The sequence below is a fragment of the Micropterus salmoides genome, unplaced genomic scaffold, assembly GCF_014851395.1.
Source record: "Micropterus salmoides isolate LMB-PRFRI ecotype aquatic unplaced genomic scaffold, ASM1485139v1 Ms_hic_scaffold_20, whole genome shotgun sequence".
NCBI classification, from domain to species: Eukaryota; Metazoa; Chordata; class Actinopteri; order Centrarchiformes; family Centrarchidae; genus Micropterus; species Micropterus salmoides.
Window position 1 is genome coordinate 12,950,091 of NW_024041151.1, and position 17,877 is coordinate 12,967,967.

A 17,877-nucleotide genomic window follows, 5' to 3' on the forward strand; every position below is an offset into this window, starting at 1 on the left:
GGCCATAGAGCTGTGTGCGTGCGTTTGTGTGAGCCTGCTGGTAAGTAATCAAGACTGCAAAGGATGTGGTTGTGTTTGTGAGCATCTGGGATTAGTTTGCCAACCAGAATGCACCTGTCTTTGCTCTTTCTGTTCTTTTACATCTATCTTATTTTCATATCATCGCTGGCGAGAGCTACCTGTGGCCTCCAGTGTTGGGAGCAAGGTGTTACAATTGCTTTTTGGTGGAACGCAGTAATATAAAGCATTACTAAAAAAAACAACATCGGTAATATTATACCCGTTACTATCTTAATCTCTTTTTAATAATTCACCAACACCGAGAAACATTTCAGCACCAGAAAAACACATCCACGAGTAAAAGAGTAATGTTATTTCATGTTGTGGGAATCCGATGGTCTAGATTGTAGGCAGGGTACAAACTACGGGGGAGCTCAGGTCCTCTTAACACGACGGTAGCTCCCCTGATGGATCATACGGAAATAGATTTCTATAGGCTGTGTGTTTGTGCTTTAACAAATGACTAACATCATCAGAAAGGCTGCTGTCAGTTCATCCTGAATGATCATCCAGTCGGAGTGTCGGGAGATTCAAATAATCAGTAACGTTAAGCTGGTGTACCTCGTGCGTTAATGCACACAGTGTCTTTCTTCTTAGGGAGACGATTCCACCTATTACACCCATCCCCCCCTCCCCCGCTATTAATCAGAAGGTTCATTTTTATGACGAAGACCCACCTGATCTACAGATATAACTCTGCACGTCACTAGAACCCACCTATGCAGCACATCTTACCATCAGAATAATGTGCAGTGAAATTAACTCAAAAGTAACATAGTCAAAAGTAGTGTAAATTATTACAATTCAGAGACAGTTATATTGTAATAAAACTAATTACTCTCAAATAACAGTAACTAGTAATCTATAATGTAGTACATTATGGGTGGTGGGTGGTGATGGAGCAGTGGACACAAGCCCTTGGGTTGAGCAACCCGGGATAAATTCCTCACTATAATACATCCACCAGTGTGTCCCTTCAGATGTTTTACTGTATTTTATTTTTCTTGCCTGGCTTTTACACAAATTTCAACTCTGCTTTTTGCTTCAATCAAAGACCAATCAAAGTATTAACGGGGTGTGTGTGGGTGGGGGGGTCCATACCTCCATTGAACAGCAGAGGACTGCATCTTCCTTAACATCTGTGGACTCTAACAGCTAGAAAGAGACAAGAACAGACACCATGTTAATATAATGCGACAATGCAAAGCAAAGACAAATCTAAATGTAGTTACACGAAGAACTCTAGCATAGTGAGTGAGCAAAACCAAACACAGCGAACACATTTGTAAATAGATGTATATTTGGATATAGGCCACATGGTTGGGGAGATTAATCAAATGCAATGTGTTTGTGTGTTTAAATCAGTTGACAAGAGAAGGAAAAAAGAAAAAGACCTAATCCCGAATGTAAATATTTTCTACATTAACATTTTAAATCTTGGAAGTCAACACACCAGGCGTTCATCCTGGCAAGCTAGCTACCCATCACACACAAGGCTTGCGTTGCAAGTATATAGTGTATATCCACACACACACACACACACACACACACACACACACACACACACAGTAGCCAAAAACAAACTGTGGATCTGGTAAACATGCTAGCTGGCTTTCTCCCCAACACTGGCCTCATGCACAGATGGGCATACAACTGGTGCTTTCAAACAATGCAGGGAGGGATGGCGACAAAGGGAGGTAGAACGACAGCGAGCTTCCAATGCTAAACTATGAGCATCTAATTTCAGATTACAGCAGAAAGAAATTTGGTTATATACTCCTTTTCCAGCTCTAAGGTGTAGTAGTGAGGAACCTACAGCGACTTATCACCTGAATCAGTGTTTCCCCAAGGATGGAGTAGTAGCAGTGGAGTTGAAGCAAAGAAAATTTGACTTTCTTCAATGACAAATGCATTTTCTCATCATTATTTTTACTATATCTGTGAACAAATAGAGCAGATTATGAATAAACAACAAACAAAAAGCTAAGGACTAAACTTGCTTAAGAATTTGTCTGCGGAGAGACTACAACCAATTGATTTAGGAAAAGTTATTTTGTTATAGTTTACATGCACTGTCCACAGTGATTTTACATTCATGGCTATAGATAGGATTTTTTATGTTGCCTTTTGTCTCTCAATTTACAGCTTTTGACATTTATCAGTAGAAATTAAAATGAAAAATAGGCAACATGAGAACCACCTCCTTTACTAAGCATTCATTTGCACAGTAAAATCCAAAAGAAATGTCTCCTCATTAGCTTAAAAGAGACTAGTTTGAATCCCCTACCTTTCCATACTAACCTCTACTCAGCTCATCCTTTCTTTTTCTAACAATTAGTATGAAAACTGAAAAATAGTTAACTATTAGGATGTACTGTCTGTGAACAGGACAGAGCTGTAGGCTAACGCAGTTTAGTCTAAGCTTTTAATGTTGTCAATACTGGACAAAGTAGGTAATGCAGCTACTAGTTAGCCTACTTCCTATAAATGTAGCTAATGTTACATTACAGAGCAGCCAAAAGACGTAGGCTACTGTCAGCTTTCCTGCTCAGCGGCGCAGTCTGAAGGGGATGGGGGACACTTGCTGGCGAAAACCGGCTTCACTTTTCCAGCTGTTGGGGTAACAAGAGACGGACTTTTATTGTTCTCCAGAAGCTGACACGCTGTAACCGACACATACATTTACTGGCAGAATATTGTCGCTTGGACAATCAATCACTCGCTACTCTCCCGATTCCTTAGGCCTCGTTTGGCCCCATCCACAATACTCCGTTTTAGTGTAAAAACGGAGTTTTAAAACAAATACAATCTCTGTCCACGCCAGCGTTTTAGCTGCGTATCAGAGTTCATCTCCATCTATATTAAAATTGAGAACAGACTGAAAACACACATCTAGTGGTCGTTGCAAAGTAAATGGCGACATGCACAGTAACTTACAAGTGTAGGCTATAAGTGTCATTTACACGGTACAAGATGAAATGCGGTCTATGGCATTGTGTCTCTGCTTTGCCAGACTTATAAGATACAATCAGCAAGCCAAACATGAGCATCTGCGTCAACGTTCCTAAAGTCCTCCTTTTTGACCATCCACACTAAAACGCTACCCGGAGTTTTAAAATGAAAAACAGGGTCGCCAGTGTTTTCAAACTTCTCCATTTTAGGTCTAGCAAAAAGGTCTCCGTATTTCAATGAAAACGCAGTAGTGTGGATGGGGCCTTAGGCTACGCTGCTGTTGTTATAACAGCACCTGTCACGTAGAACGTATTTGAAGAACGTGGAGAGAAAGCTAGCCAAGCCTTTAGTGTTACTGTGCTTGCACAGTGTGCGAGTGAAAACATTAAATAGCGCATTGATTAATGATCGTGGGAATTTTTTGTAGCGGCCGTCATAATTCAGGAGTGGCAAAACAAAGCTAAAACAGTGACTGTCGGACTTAAATTCGCCAGAAGGACAGAAACACGACTCCAAGGTCGCGCTCAGACTGCAAACCAATGTGACCCAAATCAGATTTTTTTGGCTTATATGTGACTCAGATCTGCTTTTTTTTATGACTGTGTGAACAGCCCAAGTCACATGGAATCTGATTTTTTGTGCCACTTTCATTTGTTGTCCAAATCAGATACAGGTCCAGACAGTCAGATCGGAATTCTTGCGACTCCAACGTCACTTTACAGCGACCGACGTCACAATTCTGTGCTAGCGGAAGTATCAGCCATCGCTCCACAAGAAGCCATAAGTAAAAATGTGGCTGTCTTTCTCCTCATCCTCATGATCATTTGCTCATGAATTCCCTTTCTTCAGCCTCAAATCAACTTAAAAATAAAACCGTAGACGCTAATCTGTGTGGCCTCCATGTTTACTTCCATACAACAGTGTGCTGTGCTGTTCCCGACGTCGTATTATTCTTTATTGCACATGCGGGACACTTTAAGGTCGTGGCCAGTTCACACTGGATTCTGATATGGGCCACATTTAAAAAATAATGTGAACAGTCAAACAAAAAAATCAGGTCTGGGCAATAAATCAGAATTGAGCATTAAGGCCTGCAGTGTGAACGCAGCCAAAATGAATGACTTTATGCACTATGGCATGCATACAAAACAAATTTTATTTTTGCAGTAGAACTCACACACAGACTAACTAAAGTGTGCTTAAACATGTGCTTTAAAAAGGAGCACTGACAAAAACACTGTCATGAAAATGATGTCTGATCACCATCATCTGATGCTACGACCAACCTTCAAGACGAGCTGGCCTGTTCTTTGCACACTGTAAGCTTAATAGTATTCCACCTATCATTCTGGCCCAGCGGTTGTGCAGACGTCAGCTCCTCAGTTTGCTTAGACGTGTGCGGTGACAGTGTGTCTGTTTGAAGTGAAAGTCTCGTCCTTCCCAGAGTAGGAGAGCTATATGACAAGTGGCATTAGCTCATAATGAGTTCTCTGGGGAGCCCCGAGTTGAAGTTTTGCTCAGTACATTTCAAATGGTCTAATCTTTAATCAGTTCTCCTATCCACTGCAAAAGTGTTTTCTTCTCTGTCTGTCTATCTAGCTTTCCTTTGTCGATCCTATACCATAACATGCAGGAAAACTGTTTCTCAGACTACTTGACACACACAGTCTCTCTGCTGAAGCTGACATCAGTCAGCCAGACCTCTGGTTAGTTACATCGTCATGAAATAAAGCTTGCTGTACTGGGAAACCTTGGTATTCTCCAATTTCCATTTACAGTGTTTTCACTCAAAGGACATTTGATCAGGAACATGAAAAGCTTGAAAACAACTATAAGAGCTGTGATCCTGCTGTAGCACTGAATGGAGGAATGCTACTAACATGACATCACCTTGAATTACTCAATGGTGTGAACTAGAAAAACTTTCTTATTCTTTTAATTTTTCTGCAGAGGCTTCACCAGTCTTTCAGTTTGACTTCATTTTCTCATTGTAGATTTCTATATGGTGAAACCTGTCAGCATACTGCATGTTAGAGGAAAGAAAGGATGTATGAGTGCTGAGGGGAAAACGGGATACTAATGACAGGCAGAGCGCTCAAAGTTAAAATTATGACTACTTAACTTTAAATGGGTATCCAATAGTTGCATAGCAACAGCAGGTCTAGCGTCAGAACCAGCACTTCCCTTAGTTACATTACATAACATTATCCTATTTCTATCGCATCAATGCTGCACTTTACTAAGAGCTTCACAGAAAGGCCTATAAACAAAACAACATGTAAAATATTACACACTTACAAGTGCTTAATCAGAATATTTAAAGAACATATTCTTACTGCATGCCTATGTTGTCGTAATATACTAGATGGACAGCCCATGCTGACTTTCAAATGGGGATACCAAGGCACAATCTAAATAGCGAATGAGCTCATCACAAGACAGTGTGCCACTGCAAACCAACATCTTGTTACATGCAGGCCATTTGCTTCAATAAAATATGGTTTTATCTGTTAGTTCAAGCACCCTGGTACCAGCCTTCTGCTTTTCTGTGGCTGTTCAGCTGTGCAGAACCGTTCCTGTGTTTGTTAGTTCCTTTTAAAAAAGGTATGGAGTTATAAGAACAATCCATTTTTTCCACCTTTCTTGCGCAGCTTAGAACAGGCTGTCCTCTACATACCTTTTATACTTTGGTCTGGGTAGATATTTATTTCTGTGTTGCCAGAGTAGGTGTATTTAATCTGTTTAATGCACATGTTGTTTGGCTCAAACACTGTTCTAAATTTACACACTCACCGCAAAGTTTCTCAACAGCCTAGTGTATGTAACCACAGTAACATGCTGAAACAGAAGCAAGTCCAATAAACAAACAAATCAAATGACTGAAAACGTTGTTCTGTAAAGGCTGGATGTGAAAGAAAAACTGTTTGCAACAACTTAAAAGGTGTTGATATGTCAGTTTACAGTTTTTTGTGCTGCCCAAGACAAAAAATAAAAAAATAAAAGTAACATTTCTGGAAAGCGAGCATGGTGTGTTGTAATGTATTTTAAGGTGTGCTGCAATGTGCACTTAGTGGAGGATTATCTAACTTGATGCATCTATCTGGATTGTGGCATTAAAAAAAACCCTATTGGGTTGTGTGTGAGTCATGAATGAATGAGATAAGCGTTGTTCTGTTTATGTACAGCTGTCATGTACACCCGAACACACTTCCCAGCACACCTCCGTTGTTACCTAATCCTGTTCTGCGGGCTACAACAAGAGAAGACAGCCGCTGCAAAATGCAATGCCCCCCCCCCACACACGTACGTACGTGCAGGCACATATGCTTTCATATGCGCGCGCGCACACACACACACAGGCGAGCGCACGTTATCGCACATCGCTTGTAGCTGCAATCCGACATCTACATGTTACAACAGGATAGACAAAACAGCAGATGGATAAAAATCAGGAACAATAGCTCCGGGAAATAGAGATTGTCGAACAAAGATGTTGGCCCATAAATACAAACACACACACACACACACACAAATTCACACATAACTGTACAAATATTTGACTCTTAAGCATCATCAGGCTAAATGTGAAACCCCCGACGCTGGAATATGAAGGTGTGTTTGTGACTGGTTAGACTGTGCATCCACGCCCTTGGTCATGCTGCCGAGCCTTCTAACAAGTTGAGATAATGCCCTGGGCATATACTGAGACAGGGTGTGGATGGCGCTAGATGTGTGTTGATTGTTGTTGTGTTGTGTTAGTGAGACGCAGGGTGTGTGTGTGTGTGTGTGTGTGTGTGTTGAGTGCCAGACCGGCGGAGGTGTGGACGTGGGAGGTAAAAACTACCTGGCATGTGCCTTAACCCCGCCATTATTTCTTCTATGCCTCTCAAACTACACATTAAAAACTATTTTCACTCCCAGATTCTGTCGTCTCCCTCTCCCTTCTCTTTTCTCTTCTACCTGTCATGCCATCAGTAGACTTCCTCCGCAGTAACTGTCAACCTGACCACAGTCTCCTCTGCTTCCTCTCACCTCTTTTCTTCTCTCTTTCTTCCTCCCCCTCCTTGCTCGCTTCCCCTTTCAATATTCCATCTGTCGTTAACCACTTCTGTATTGCTGTGCGTCTGCTGTGGCTACCCTATATGGTTTCCATGGCAACCGAGGGAGTGTATGTAAGAGAGCATGACCCTCTGATGAGAACTGAGCCTGAGGTCACATATTTTCCTGGAACTGATGGTGTCTTGACCGTTTGCACCATTAACCAAACCCCACTGTGGTGTCTAGAGTCTAGACTAGGTCTGGCCAAAAAACGGGAAACTCAGTCTTGTATTGAACTGAACAAGACATACAGACACAGCTGGACACTTTCCACTTACTGTGAATGGGGTTGATCGACTGTTAATTGACATACACTGATTAAAAAAAGGGTGTAGATCTGGATACAGACCTCTCGTAGGCAGGTGTAGATGGGACACACCAGCACCCTGAACGGCTCCCCGGAGCTGCTCCTCATGGTACCAAACACCTCGCACAAGAAGGTGATGAAACCTAGCCACCTCTCCACATCTGACTGCTGGAGCTCCTCTCGGCGGGAGAAGTCCCTCTGTGGGTAGAAAGACAAGAAGATTACGTTTGGAAAATACACTGAAACACTACAGTCTATCCAGATTTGGTAAATGTGTAATACAAGTTCCAAGTAGGCGGTAGGTAAGAGGGTATTAAAGTGTTTCATACATTCATAAGCAGTGGTGGTAATCAGCATCACCATCTTTGGTATCTCTCTGATGGGAGTTTCTGTAGGTGGCACATGTATTAACCTTGCAGCTTAAAGTACTTAACGCCAAAAAGCAGCGGAAAAACACATTAAACAAATTCATGAATTTCTTTTATCTGCCGGTTGTAGAGGATAATATGTTAATTTGGCTGGAAAGTGAAGGGTAGTGAACTGTGTCAGTGCTGTAAAAGTGTTGGGGTTAATATGGGTTAATGCTTAATGCGCACTTGTAAAGATGTTATACGGCAGGTTAAACTGAAACTTTATTAACTCACTGTTTCTCCTTTTTTCCCTTGCCTTTTACTATGGACTGGAGTGCAGTGGAAACATGAGCGACTTATATTCTTACAGACTCGTACAAATTACATTGAAGGCCTGCTTTTACACAGATTTCCACAGAATCTTCAGCCTTGAATGGATAAAATAAAATAAAACTCACACTGTCAAAAACAAACATACCACACACTCAAAAACAACTACACACTCCTCTTAAACAACTCCAAGGACATCGCCATGGTATTTGACACCTAAATAACAAGCCAGCAAAATGGCAAGATACACAGATGACTGTTAGCAACAGAAAAGGCAAACTTATTAAGGAAAAGAAGATGATGAGGAAGGTGCCAACAGCATTAGCAAAAGAAAAAAGGCCACATGCTCTTCTCAAATGTGCTTTATAAAGAGCAACTTTCATAGGTAACAGCCTGGCTGCGTTTAATCAAAGCAGCAACAACAAACTTTGACGCCTCTCTTTTAATAAGAAGAGCGGTCACAGACTAATTGCCCCCACATTGAGATCCAGGGGTCTGGGAGCAACATCGGTAATGCCAGCCTTCATGAGCCCACTTATGACATTTAAGATGTTTTAAAGCCAAAATGTCAAAGACAAGGAGGGGGTCCGTGCTGGCTGGGAAGTGGGAATTAAAGTGAGGAATAAAAGAAGCATAAGGACCACACAGCTGTGAAAAAAAGGGAAAAATATAAAGCAGAGGAAGGGGTAAAAGGATTAAGGAAGGATTCACTACTTCTGCGTTAGGGATAAAAATATCAACATCCAAAGAAAGAGGTGTTTCATTGGAAAAACAAAAACAGAAGGGAGGAGAAAAAAGAAAAGTGTAGGAGTGTAGTCACAAAGAGCATCTGCAGGAGAAAGAAACAAGAGTAGGAGTGAAGTGAGGGAAAAAGTAGGAGACATGGTCAGGCAGCAGGTGGGTTAACCTTGAATGCCATCTGAAGACAGTATGTATGTCTTATTTACCTATTCTAGACTGTCTGCTGCTCTGGTGAGGTTGTCTGAGTCTCAGGATGGAGCAAGTGGTGAAAAAGAGAGAGTGAGGGAGGAAGTGCAGGGAGACGTAGCGAGGCACTGGCTCGTGTCGTTCTGGGTGAGGGGAGACGATAAGACAGGGGAGCGCAGTAATACAGAGCTCATGAGGGCCGAAAAGGGGAGAGAGGGGCAGTGGAATATACATCTGCCCGCTGACATTTTCAACATCACACACACACACACACACACACACACACACACTCACTCTCAGGCTTCCACCTGAAAGTGTTTTCTCATAAAACTAAGGTTGAATGAATCGACTGAAATTACAGAGAGGATTTAGTTAAAACATGCAGTATAAAAAAATGACTGGTTTGCCAAAAAAACATTTACTGTATTATCAAGCTCTTAAAATGAGTATTCAAAGGGCATTCTGTGAGCATCTTCAAGTAACATATTTCTTGGGATATTTGGGTGGAAGCTACACAGGCAGAGATTACAAAAGTAAAGCGGCAGACTTTAGTGAAAGAATGAAAGGTTGTTTTATCCAAAAGATCTGAACATTTTCAGGGTCAGTATTGCTTAATCGGACACTAATTTGTTTGTTTAATCAGAGGGCCATAATTTCTATAAAATATCATTCAAAAAAAGTGGAAAATGCTGCTTGTAATCTATTTTTGTTTGACTAACTAAACCCAAATATATATAATTTCCAACTATATAAAAACAGTGATAATCAGCAAAACCCCACATTTAAGAAGCTGGGGAAAAAAACATGTTTGACCTTCTTGCTTGATAAATGATATAAGCGATTCAATACCAAAACTGTTTCTGTCGATCGACTTTGCATTTCATGACTAACTTTATTGCAAATCAACTGTTGCTGATAGCTTACTTGCAGACTACTACAAGTCCTGGGAGAGATCTCACACAAATTGGTAATGGAGCCAACACCCCCCCAAAAAATAAGCTTTTGGAAAGCAAGCATGAAGACATATTAAAATGTTTAAGTGCATAAAACTATATACAGAAGACAACCCTTTTGTTCGGATTTATAACTGAAGCCAACAAGATACACTGAGCAGTGGTGCTGCACAGACAGGAGTAGAGACAGTATCATATCACAGTGTTAATTTTTTGACCGTGGTGTAAGCTGCTCTGTCAGCTTATTATCACCACAGCAGCTTATTGCGCAGTCAGTAGCCAGTATCCTGCAGCAACAGAGCAGTCGAGGACAAAGGGCTCAGATCCTTGTTTGAGTAAAAGCACATAAGCAAAATCACATTTAATTTAATTTATTTAAAAGTAAATGTAAAGTATTAAAAGTAAAAGTTATCATCGTACCCCCTACTAATTATGGACCCCATAATTAGTAGGGGGTACAGGTCCTGAAACACGTTTGGGGAAAAAAACAAAAATACACTTGGGCTGACCCCGAATAGTCGAAGATTCGATGCTTCAATAGGCGGAGCCTGATTCGACTACCGATCTCACAGTCGAATCTTTGCAGAGCCGGTATGAAACGAGCATTTTTCTCAATGTCTGATTTAACATTGAACTACCGGTTTTCTGCCAATTAGTTAATATACAGCCTATTATGATTTAAATATCATATATTTAAACAAGGAACCGCGACATGCATGCAATTCTCGGCGAGTCTGCAATCGAGCAGAGCAGAGAGAAAATGGTCAAGAATAAGCCTTAGTTTAGCTGCAGCTTCTCAAGATTAAAGCGGAGCTACCGTGTGTAAAAGTACAGTACTTGAGTAAATGTACCTTTTCTGCAACAAGGAGGGATATTTACAGCACCCCAACCAATGGTGGATTTTTACGGCAGGTACTGAAATTTAAATTCCTTATTTTAAACAAACACGTAACATAAATATTTTTGATAACAATTCTATAAATTAGATTAATAAAGAATTGTGACCAAGATGTGAACTGACTGGGACATTTTACATTTGAAGTGCTCACTAGTGGACAAATATGTAATGCAGATACTTTTTCTAAATGACCTCAAACATATTTTGGAAATTGCTGTGCTCCTGGCCAACAAATACCCAGACACTGACGTATCTGGGATAAGCTAATCTAGTAGTGTGACGCTGTTGCGCTATATTATGAACAACGCATGTCACAGTTTGGAGGGACTCTATATGGATCAAAGCACAGACTTTTATTTTGAAGGATGCACGTTAGCATGTCCACTATCATGTTTCCTAGGTTTAAGTGGTGTTGTATGATAACAATGTCGATACAACGATATATTGTCAGTATGTTCTTATGAAATTGTGTAAGTAAGTATATTGGATTTCATGTTAAGGTTAGACGTGTTTCTATTTTATTTTACTGTCATTTGTGTTACTTAAAAATACATGTAACTTGTATTAACATTGTTACATTTTAGTGTTGTAATTTTATTGCTTTTCAATCAAGTCTGTGTGTGTTGCAATCTGATTATTCTGAATACTATAGAAATAAAGAAAATTTTGAAGAGGGGATGACACCTCTCCTCTGCTGCACCTGCAACTGACCCGGTGCTCTCACCTGCAGCATGTTGAGGAGCAGCGATCTGAACTTGGTTCCCTCCACCATGAACAGCGCCATCTTGTCGCAGAGCTTGGCAGCGGTGGCGGCAAAGCTCCTGTCTGACACTGCCTTGGAGTAGATTGTGCTGACCACCTGAGCCAGGGTTTCCTCGGACCGCGCAGAACACTGAGCCTCCTCCATGAAAGAGGCCAGCTGCTGCTCCACGCCGCTGCTGTTGCTCCTCATGCTGTTGAGAAGGTCCACCAGCCGGTCCATGCTCTGCGATCCGGAGCCCGACGCCTCTACACGCGCCTCTTCCTGAGGCAGGAGATGGGATAAGACATGAATGGTGATAGTATAATATTCAATTTCAGCATAGGTTTGACCTATGAGTTTTTCCCCCCCCCATCGATTAAGGAAAAATGAATGATTAATGATTAATAAAGTTAATTTGTCACACATTATGATTAAGCATGTCAATTAGGCCTAATAAAAAAAGATAAGTTTTATAAAAATGTATATTTGTCATAGTTTGTATGGGTGACTTTTTAATTTAAAATGTTTTTAAATTGATCTAATCAATATGCTAGATCTTATTTTAGTTTATTGATCTGTGTGAATATCACCATATTATTATTGATGGGAAAGAGAGAGAACATAATGTAACATATTGACCAAATTAACATGAATTTAGTAGTTACATATATCTGGAAAGCTTTAAAAAGCCTTATGCCAAGTGTGAACTATGAAAAAAAAAAAAAGCCGCTTAAATAAGTTGCAAAATACTGAATATATCTTATTTGCTGGAGTTCATTACACCCTAATCAAGCAAAAGCGGACTCCTAGACTGGATTCATTGATTCACTGGTGTCACTGAGGATATGTTTATTAATTCCTGCCCTGTTGCCTGCTGGGGAGTCCCGTGCTCTCAAATCAAACCGCCACTGGTGGTAATGAGTTAGCATGAGGAAGCTGTTGGCTGGCTGGCTTAGTTTGGAAAACATCAAAAACTGTTGAGCTAATGCCTCTTTAGTTTCTTCACTTCCTTAGTGAGAACAAGTACCCCCGCCCCATCCCCGCCCCGCCAGTTTGGATGTGTCAATCTGAATGCTAAATAACTAAGTAGGTGAATGACAAGCAAGGCAGTGTAAGAAAAGTGTGTGTCTGTATGTCTGAATAATATTAATGATGTATGAGTGTCTGTGAACATAATGAAAGTAATTATAAGACTAAATGGTAGGGTGTGTCTGTACACGTTCATCCCGATTGCCCTAATACTGACTGACAGGCACTAAGCAGCTTTTTGGTACCTTGTCCTTTAGTCTCCTCCGCAGCCTCTCCTTTGACGACTGCAGCAAGCTGATTTTGGGCTGCTCCGTCCGGCCCTCGCTTGCCTTTCCACTTCTTGGTTGGTTGGGAGATTGCTTATTAACTGTCTGATCTGGGAAAGCATCCATACTGGGTGTTGACTCATAGTGGGGGGATTCATTGGGACTCTTACTGCTCCAGTCCTGAGGTGGTCTGATCTGCACGTCACCCAGTTTTACATTCTCAGTCTCTTTGTCTTTGGTTATTCTTGCGGGTAGTCCTTTGTCACCTGTAGTGTTTGTCTGTGCCTGTCCCTGACCTTTCTGGCTGTGGTGCCAACGCCGGTTCTGGCTGTATCCGTGGTGCGGGGGTCCTCCCTGGCGCTGCCCATGTCCTCCTTGATACTGGCGAGGCGGCCGACCAGCACTACTGTTTCTGTTATCTCCCAGTTCTGTTAAAGTCTGGTGCTGTTGGTTTGGAGACTGTTGTTGGGTTTGATCCCTCTGGTGCTGTGGTGACTGTTGTTGTATCAGCTGAGGTTGGTTCTTCCCTCCTCCTCCTCCTCCTCCTCCTCCTCCTCCTCCCTGAGGCCGCTGCTGTCTCCTGGAATGAGAGAAAGTTTCAGTTAGCTTCATTGTAATGGAGCAGCAGTTGGCTTGTACCTTAAACTTCTCTGCTCCACTCTGACCACCATTTTGGCCAACAGCCTCCTTTCTGCCCCTCTGTCCCCCATCGCGTTGGTTTAGTAAGGTACCATCTCTGTTTTATCTTCACCCCCATCTAATCACTGTGACTAACCTCTAATGTCAGTTCACAACCAGACACAATGCAATCATCTTCTGATACAGTCAAAATCCGATGACTGCTTACATGTGGATGCACAGTGTGTCTATATTTTCCTGTCCTGCATAGCTCCGTCCTGTTGCTGCACTGGCCATGGGCTTGAAAAGCCACTGACATATGGTCCAGGGGATTAGTCACCTTGGCATCAAGGAGGGAACCTATTATCTGCTTTGGCATGTGAACTCACAAAAAACTCAACTAGCAGCAGTTGCTAGCACACTTTTGTTGAGATACACTCAACTATATAAGCACTTTTTATTCCGTGATTTGTGCAGGCAGTGTAAAATGCTTAATATGATCGGCAAATGATGAGCCATGAAATAAGCTACAGCAAATTAGATGAACCATCAAGTGTGGAAATGAATCCAGCCCTCAGGTTTGAAATCAATAGCCAGCTGCCGTACTTGTGTCTGAATTAAAGTAATTATAGTACATAAAAATGCGTTTAATGTTGAACCCTGGAAAGAGATTCCAACAGTCGTGGCTGAACACTTCCACTGGACACAGAGACTTGAAACATGACATTAGTGGATGAATGCAAACCAGTTTCCAGTCTCACGTAATGTGCATCACTTTTAGGTCCACAGAGAATGAGACTAATAGCAAGTAAAACATCTTAAAGCATAGTATTAAGCAATACAGCTATCATATTAGCATTGCATGTACAATAAATTGTCATATTAGGTTTGTCTGTAAAGGGACAGTTTGCATGGAACGGCTACAAACACAATGCTTCTGAGTCCTGAAAAAAGACAGTTTGTTCTGGGGCATTTGCATTTGGGGCTCTTTATAAGATAAAGCAGTACAAAGTGCTCCAAAGTTTGTTCTCCCCTCTTTGAATACTAGGGACAAGGTTTCTTTAATAGAGAGATGGTACAAAAAAAAAGAAAAGGACACATAAAAGCTGTCGGCTGTGTAAGCCTTGTGGAGGCGGGATTGACGAGCAAAGAAAGGCATCTTTCCTAAAAGTTCATCCTTCCTCACAAAAGCCTTTCCTTGGACTTTTTAATTTAGCAAACCTTTTAGACCAAAACATGAAAAACGTATTAACAAGCCAAACATTTTTGAGGCTGCGTTACAAAAGCACCTAAACTATTCTGCCTTGTGAAAGAGAACTGTGCGGCACTATCACACTGAAAAGTAAAGTCTGCAAACCTCCTCTGTGTTCATTCCACCCCAAATAAATTAATATAAGAACAACCTTGGAAATGTCCTTTGAACCTAAATGAAAAGGAATCTGATATATTCCTGTGTGCAGGTTAAATAAGATTTTGTAGAATTTTAGACAGCTCTGACACATCGCAGAGATAGTGGATTTCTTTTTGTTGTTATAGAAATTGAAAAGAATATTTCAAAAGTGGTAGAAAATGGGTTTGGGCTCTGCTCAACAAACAGTTCAGTTGTGTTTGAGGCCAGATGAAAAAAACTAAGAGATAAACCAGTACATAACTCCAGTAGCCTATTATTGTTTATTGTATGTACTGTACATATATATTACACAGTGGGCGATCATAATAAACACATCCAGTCTCAATGAAGTAAAAATGCACCTATGAAATGTTTTGAAGCCTTACTATAGTTTGGTGTATTGTGGAATTGGATTGCGTGATACTGCAAATGTTACTGTCAACACTTACAGATGGGGCAATTAATTATAGGAAAAACTTACATAAACGAGAAGGAGAAACATTACAAGTGCAGATTCTTCCATTCAAATAGGGGTCATTTCTTATGGTATAGTCTGGCTCAATTTGGTCACTGCAAATCAAGAGTAGAGTGGTCTCTTCCAGGATGACAATGCAGTCCTAGTGTCAGGAGGAGGAGATTTTGAACAGCTGTGTCAGATAGTAGTCTGGTTTCAGACATCTGAATCGCCGCTCACATCTCTGATTTCTTCAGCGATTCTAACAGATCTGGTGTTGTATTTACTGACAGCTGTTTACACTACTTTGAGAGACCATTCAGAGCTAAGTAAGTTGGGATCATTGTCGATTAATCAATCGATTTTCTATCAATGTTTCCCAATGCACAAGATGTTATCTTTAAATGTCTTGTTTTGTCCAAAACCCAAATACTTCCAGTTTACTGTCATAGTTGAATAAAGAAACCTTTAAAGGGGTATTATGTAGTTTTCAGCAGTCACTAGGGGTGTGGTTTTAAGATTGCAACCAGGTGTGTGCTCATGCACGTGTGCTCGAACTCATGAAAGAGCATAATCCGAAACACAACTGCTTTCATACAGAGCTCCCGCAATAAACGTGGAAACACTGTCATGGCAGCTGTGGCTTTTTAGACATATGTTCTGTTACTACCAACGTTCCCAGCTCAGAGGAGGATCAAAGCAAACCCCTTCTCTGGATCGGTACCTTTCATACAGCGCAGTGAGCCGCATACTGGCACAATACCTCTGGAAAATAAGGCAGTGTGACAGCGACTATAGACAGACTCACCGGGAGACAGCTTCACACAACATGCTGGAAACTCAGCTAAACTCCCACTGCAACGTTACAGTCATATTTTTATCAGCCAGAGGTTGAACTAATTCTAGCTGGTTGCATGATAACGTTACATTGACTGCATTTAGCTGACGTTACACACCTGCCTGCTTTACTTTATTTGTATATGTTTTACCAGACGCTCAGCAAAGTCAGCACAGCTAAATGTATTGGATGATAACGACAAGGTTAGTGAGCTAGACAGAATATTATAAATGAGATTGTTGCCACACTTTATAACAGTTAGACTGTAGTAAGTAATGTTACTGTATATATTTCTACAACTGCAACAATTAGCTGTTTATCCAATCAGCAAAAAACTAAATCCACAACTATTTAGATTTTTCCAGCAGAAACCCTAAGCACTTGATGGGTCATAGTTCTATAATGTTAGGATTTGAATATCTTTGGGTTTTGGACTTTTGAAGACGTTAGGTTGGGCTCTGGGAAACAGTGATGAGCACTTATTTTCACAAATTTTTGATATTGATGGACTATAAGATTAATTATTGAGAAAATAATCACAAGATTAACCAGTAATGAAAAAAAATGGTAGTTGCTGCCCTATTTGTTTTTTCTTGGAATTGTCCTCTATCTGTATATGAATGTATGTGTATGTGTGTGCTGGCAGGAACAGAGAAAGTCAATGTGTCCAAGTGTATTTATAGTCGTGTGTGTGTGTGTGTGTGTGTGTGTTCATTTGGTTTGTGTCTCGCCTGCCCCCTCTGCTCCACTCTCTCTGGGAGGCTGGCAGACAGTTCATCTTCTAGTCTAGGAGCCAGAGCGTTCAGCTATCAAGCTCCTCTCCTGTGGAACCAGGTTCCAGTTTGGGTTCAGGAGGCAGACACCATCTCCACATTTAAGAGTAGGCTTAAGACTTTCCTCTTTGATAAAGCTTATAGTTAGGGCTGGCTCAGGTTAGTCCTGAACCATCCCTTAGTTATGCTGCTATAGGCCTAGACTGCCGGGGGATTTCCCATGATGCACTGAGCTCCTCTCTCCTCTACTTTCTCTCCCTCTGTATGCAACCTTATCCCATTATTGCATGTTACTAACACAACTTCTCCCCTTTCTGGTAGTCTTGTGCTTTCTTGTCCCTCTCCTCTCTCCTCCTATCACTTCCTGCAGGTGTTTCTGGCTCTGGAGCTGTGGAGTCTGGATCTGTGGCTGCGGGTCACCTGCTGCCCCCGTGTTCCTGCTCGACACCCTCTACTGCAACGACTATTGTTGCTAGTCTTATTGTTATTATTGTTATTATAATCATTAACATTATGATGGTTACCATTAACACTATTATAAATATCTGTACCATTTTTCATTTAGTTTATAGCAACATTACCTTCGCTGTCTGTACCTCTGTGTGTATATTGTGTAGGCTGCCTCCCTCCCCTCTCTCTCTCCTTACATCCCTCTCTCTCTCTTTCACTCTCTTTCTCTCTCTCTCTCTCTCTCTCTTTCACTCTCTTTCTCTCTCTCTCTCTCTCTCTCTCACCCCAACCGGTCGAGGCAGATGGCCGCCCACCCTGAGCCATGGTTCTGCTCGAGGTTTCTGCCTCTTAAAAGGAAGTTTTTCCTTGCCTCTGTCGCCTAGTGCTTGCTCTTGGTGGGAACTGTTGGGCTTCTGTAAATATCATCACAGAGTACGGTCTA

General features: G+C 41.3%; 1 protein-coding gene across 3 annotated transcripts in view; it reads right to left on the minus strand.

Moving 5' to 3' along the window:
* Window positions 1–17,877, minus strand: part of ctif (CBP80/20-dependent translation initiation factor) — a 68,436-nt gene that overhangs the window by 5,704 nt on the left and 44,855 nt on the right. For all 3 annotated transcript variants that reach the window (XR_005446765.1, XM_038733623.1, XM_038733624.1), the window contains 4 exons: window positions 12,892–13,492; window positions 11,600–11,899; window positions 7,460–7,615; window positions 1,162–1,215 (listed from right to left, as the gene is read on the minus strand). Coding sequence is in view for 2 of the 3 variants with exons in the window: in XM_038733623.1 (XP_038589551.1) it covers window positions 1,162–1,215; window positions 7,460–7,615; window positions 11,600–11,899; window positions 12,892–13,492 (1,111 nt within the window). In the remaining variant the exon portion in view is untranslated. The remainder of the gene's footprint in view (window positions 1–1,161; window positions 1,216–7,459; window positions 7,616–11,599; window positions 11,900–12,891; window positions 13,493–17,877) is intronic.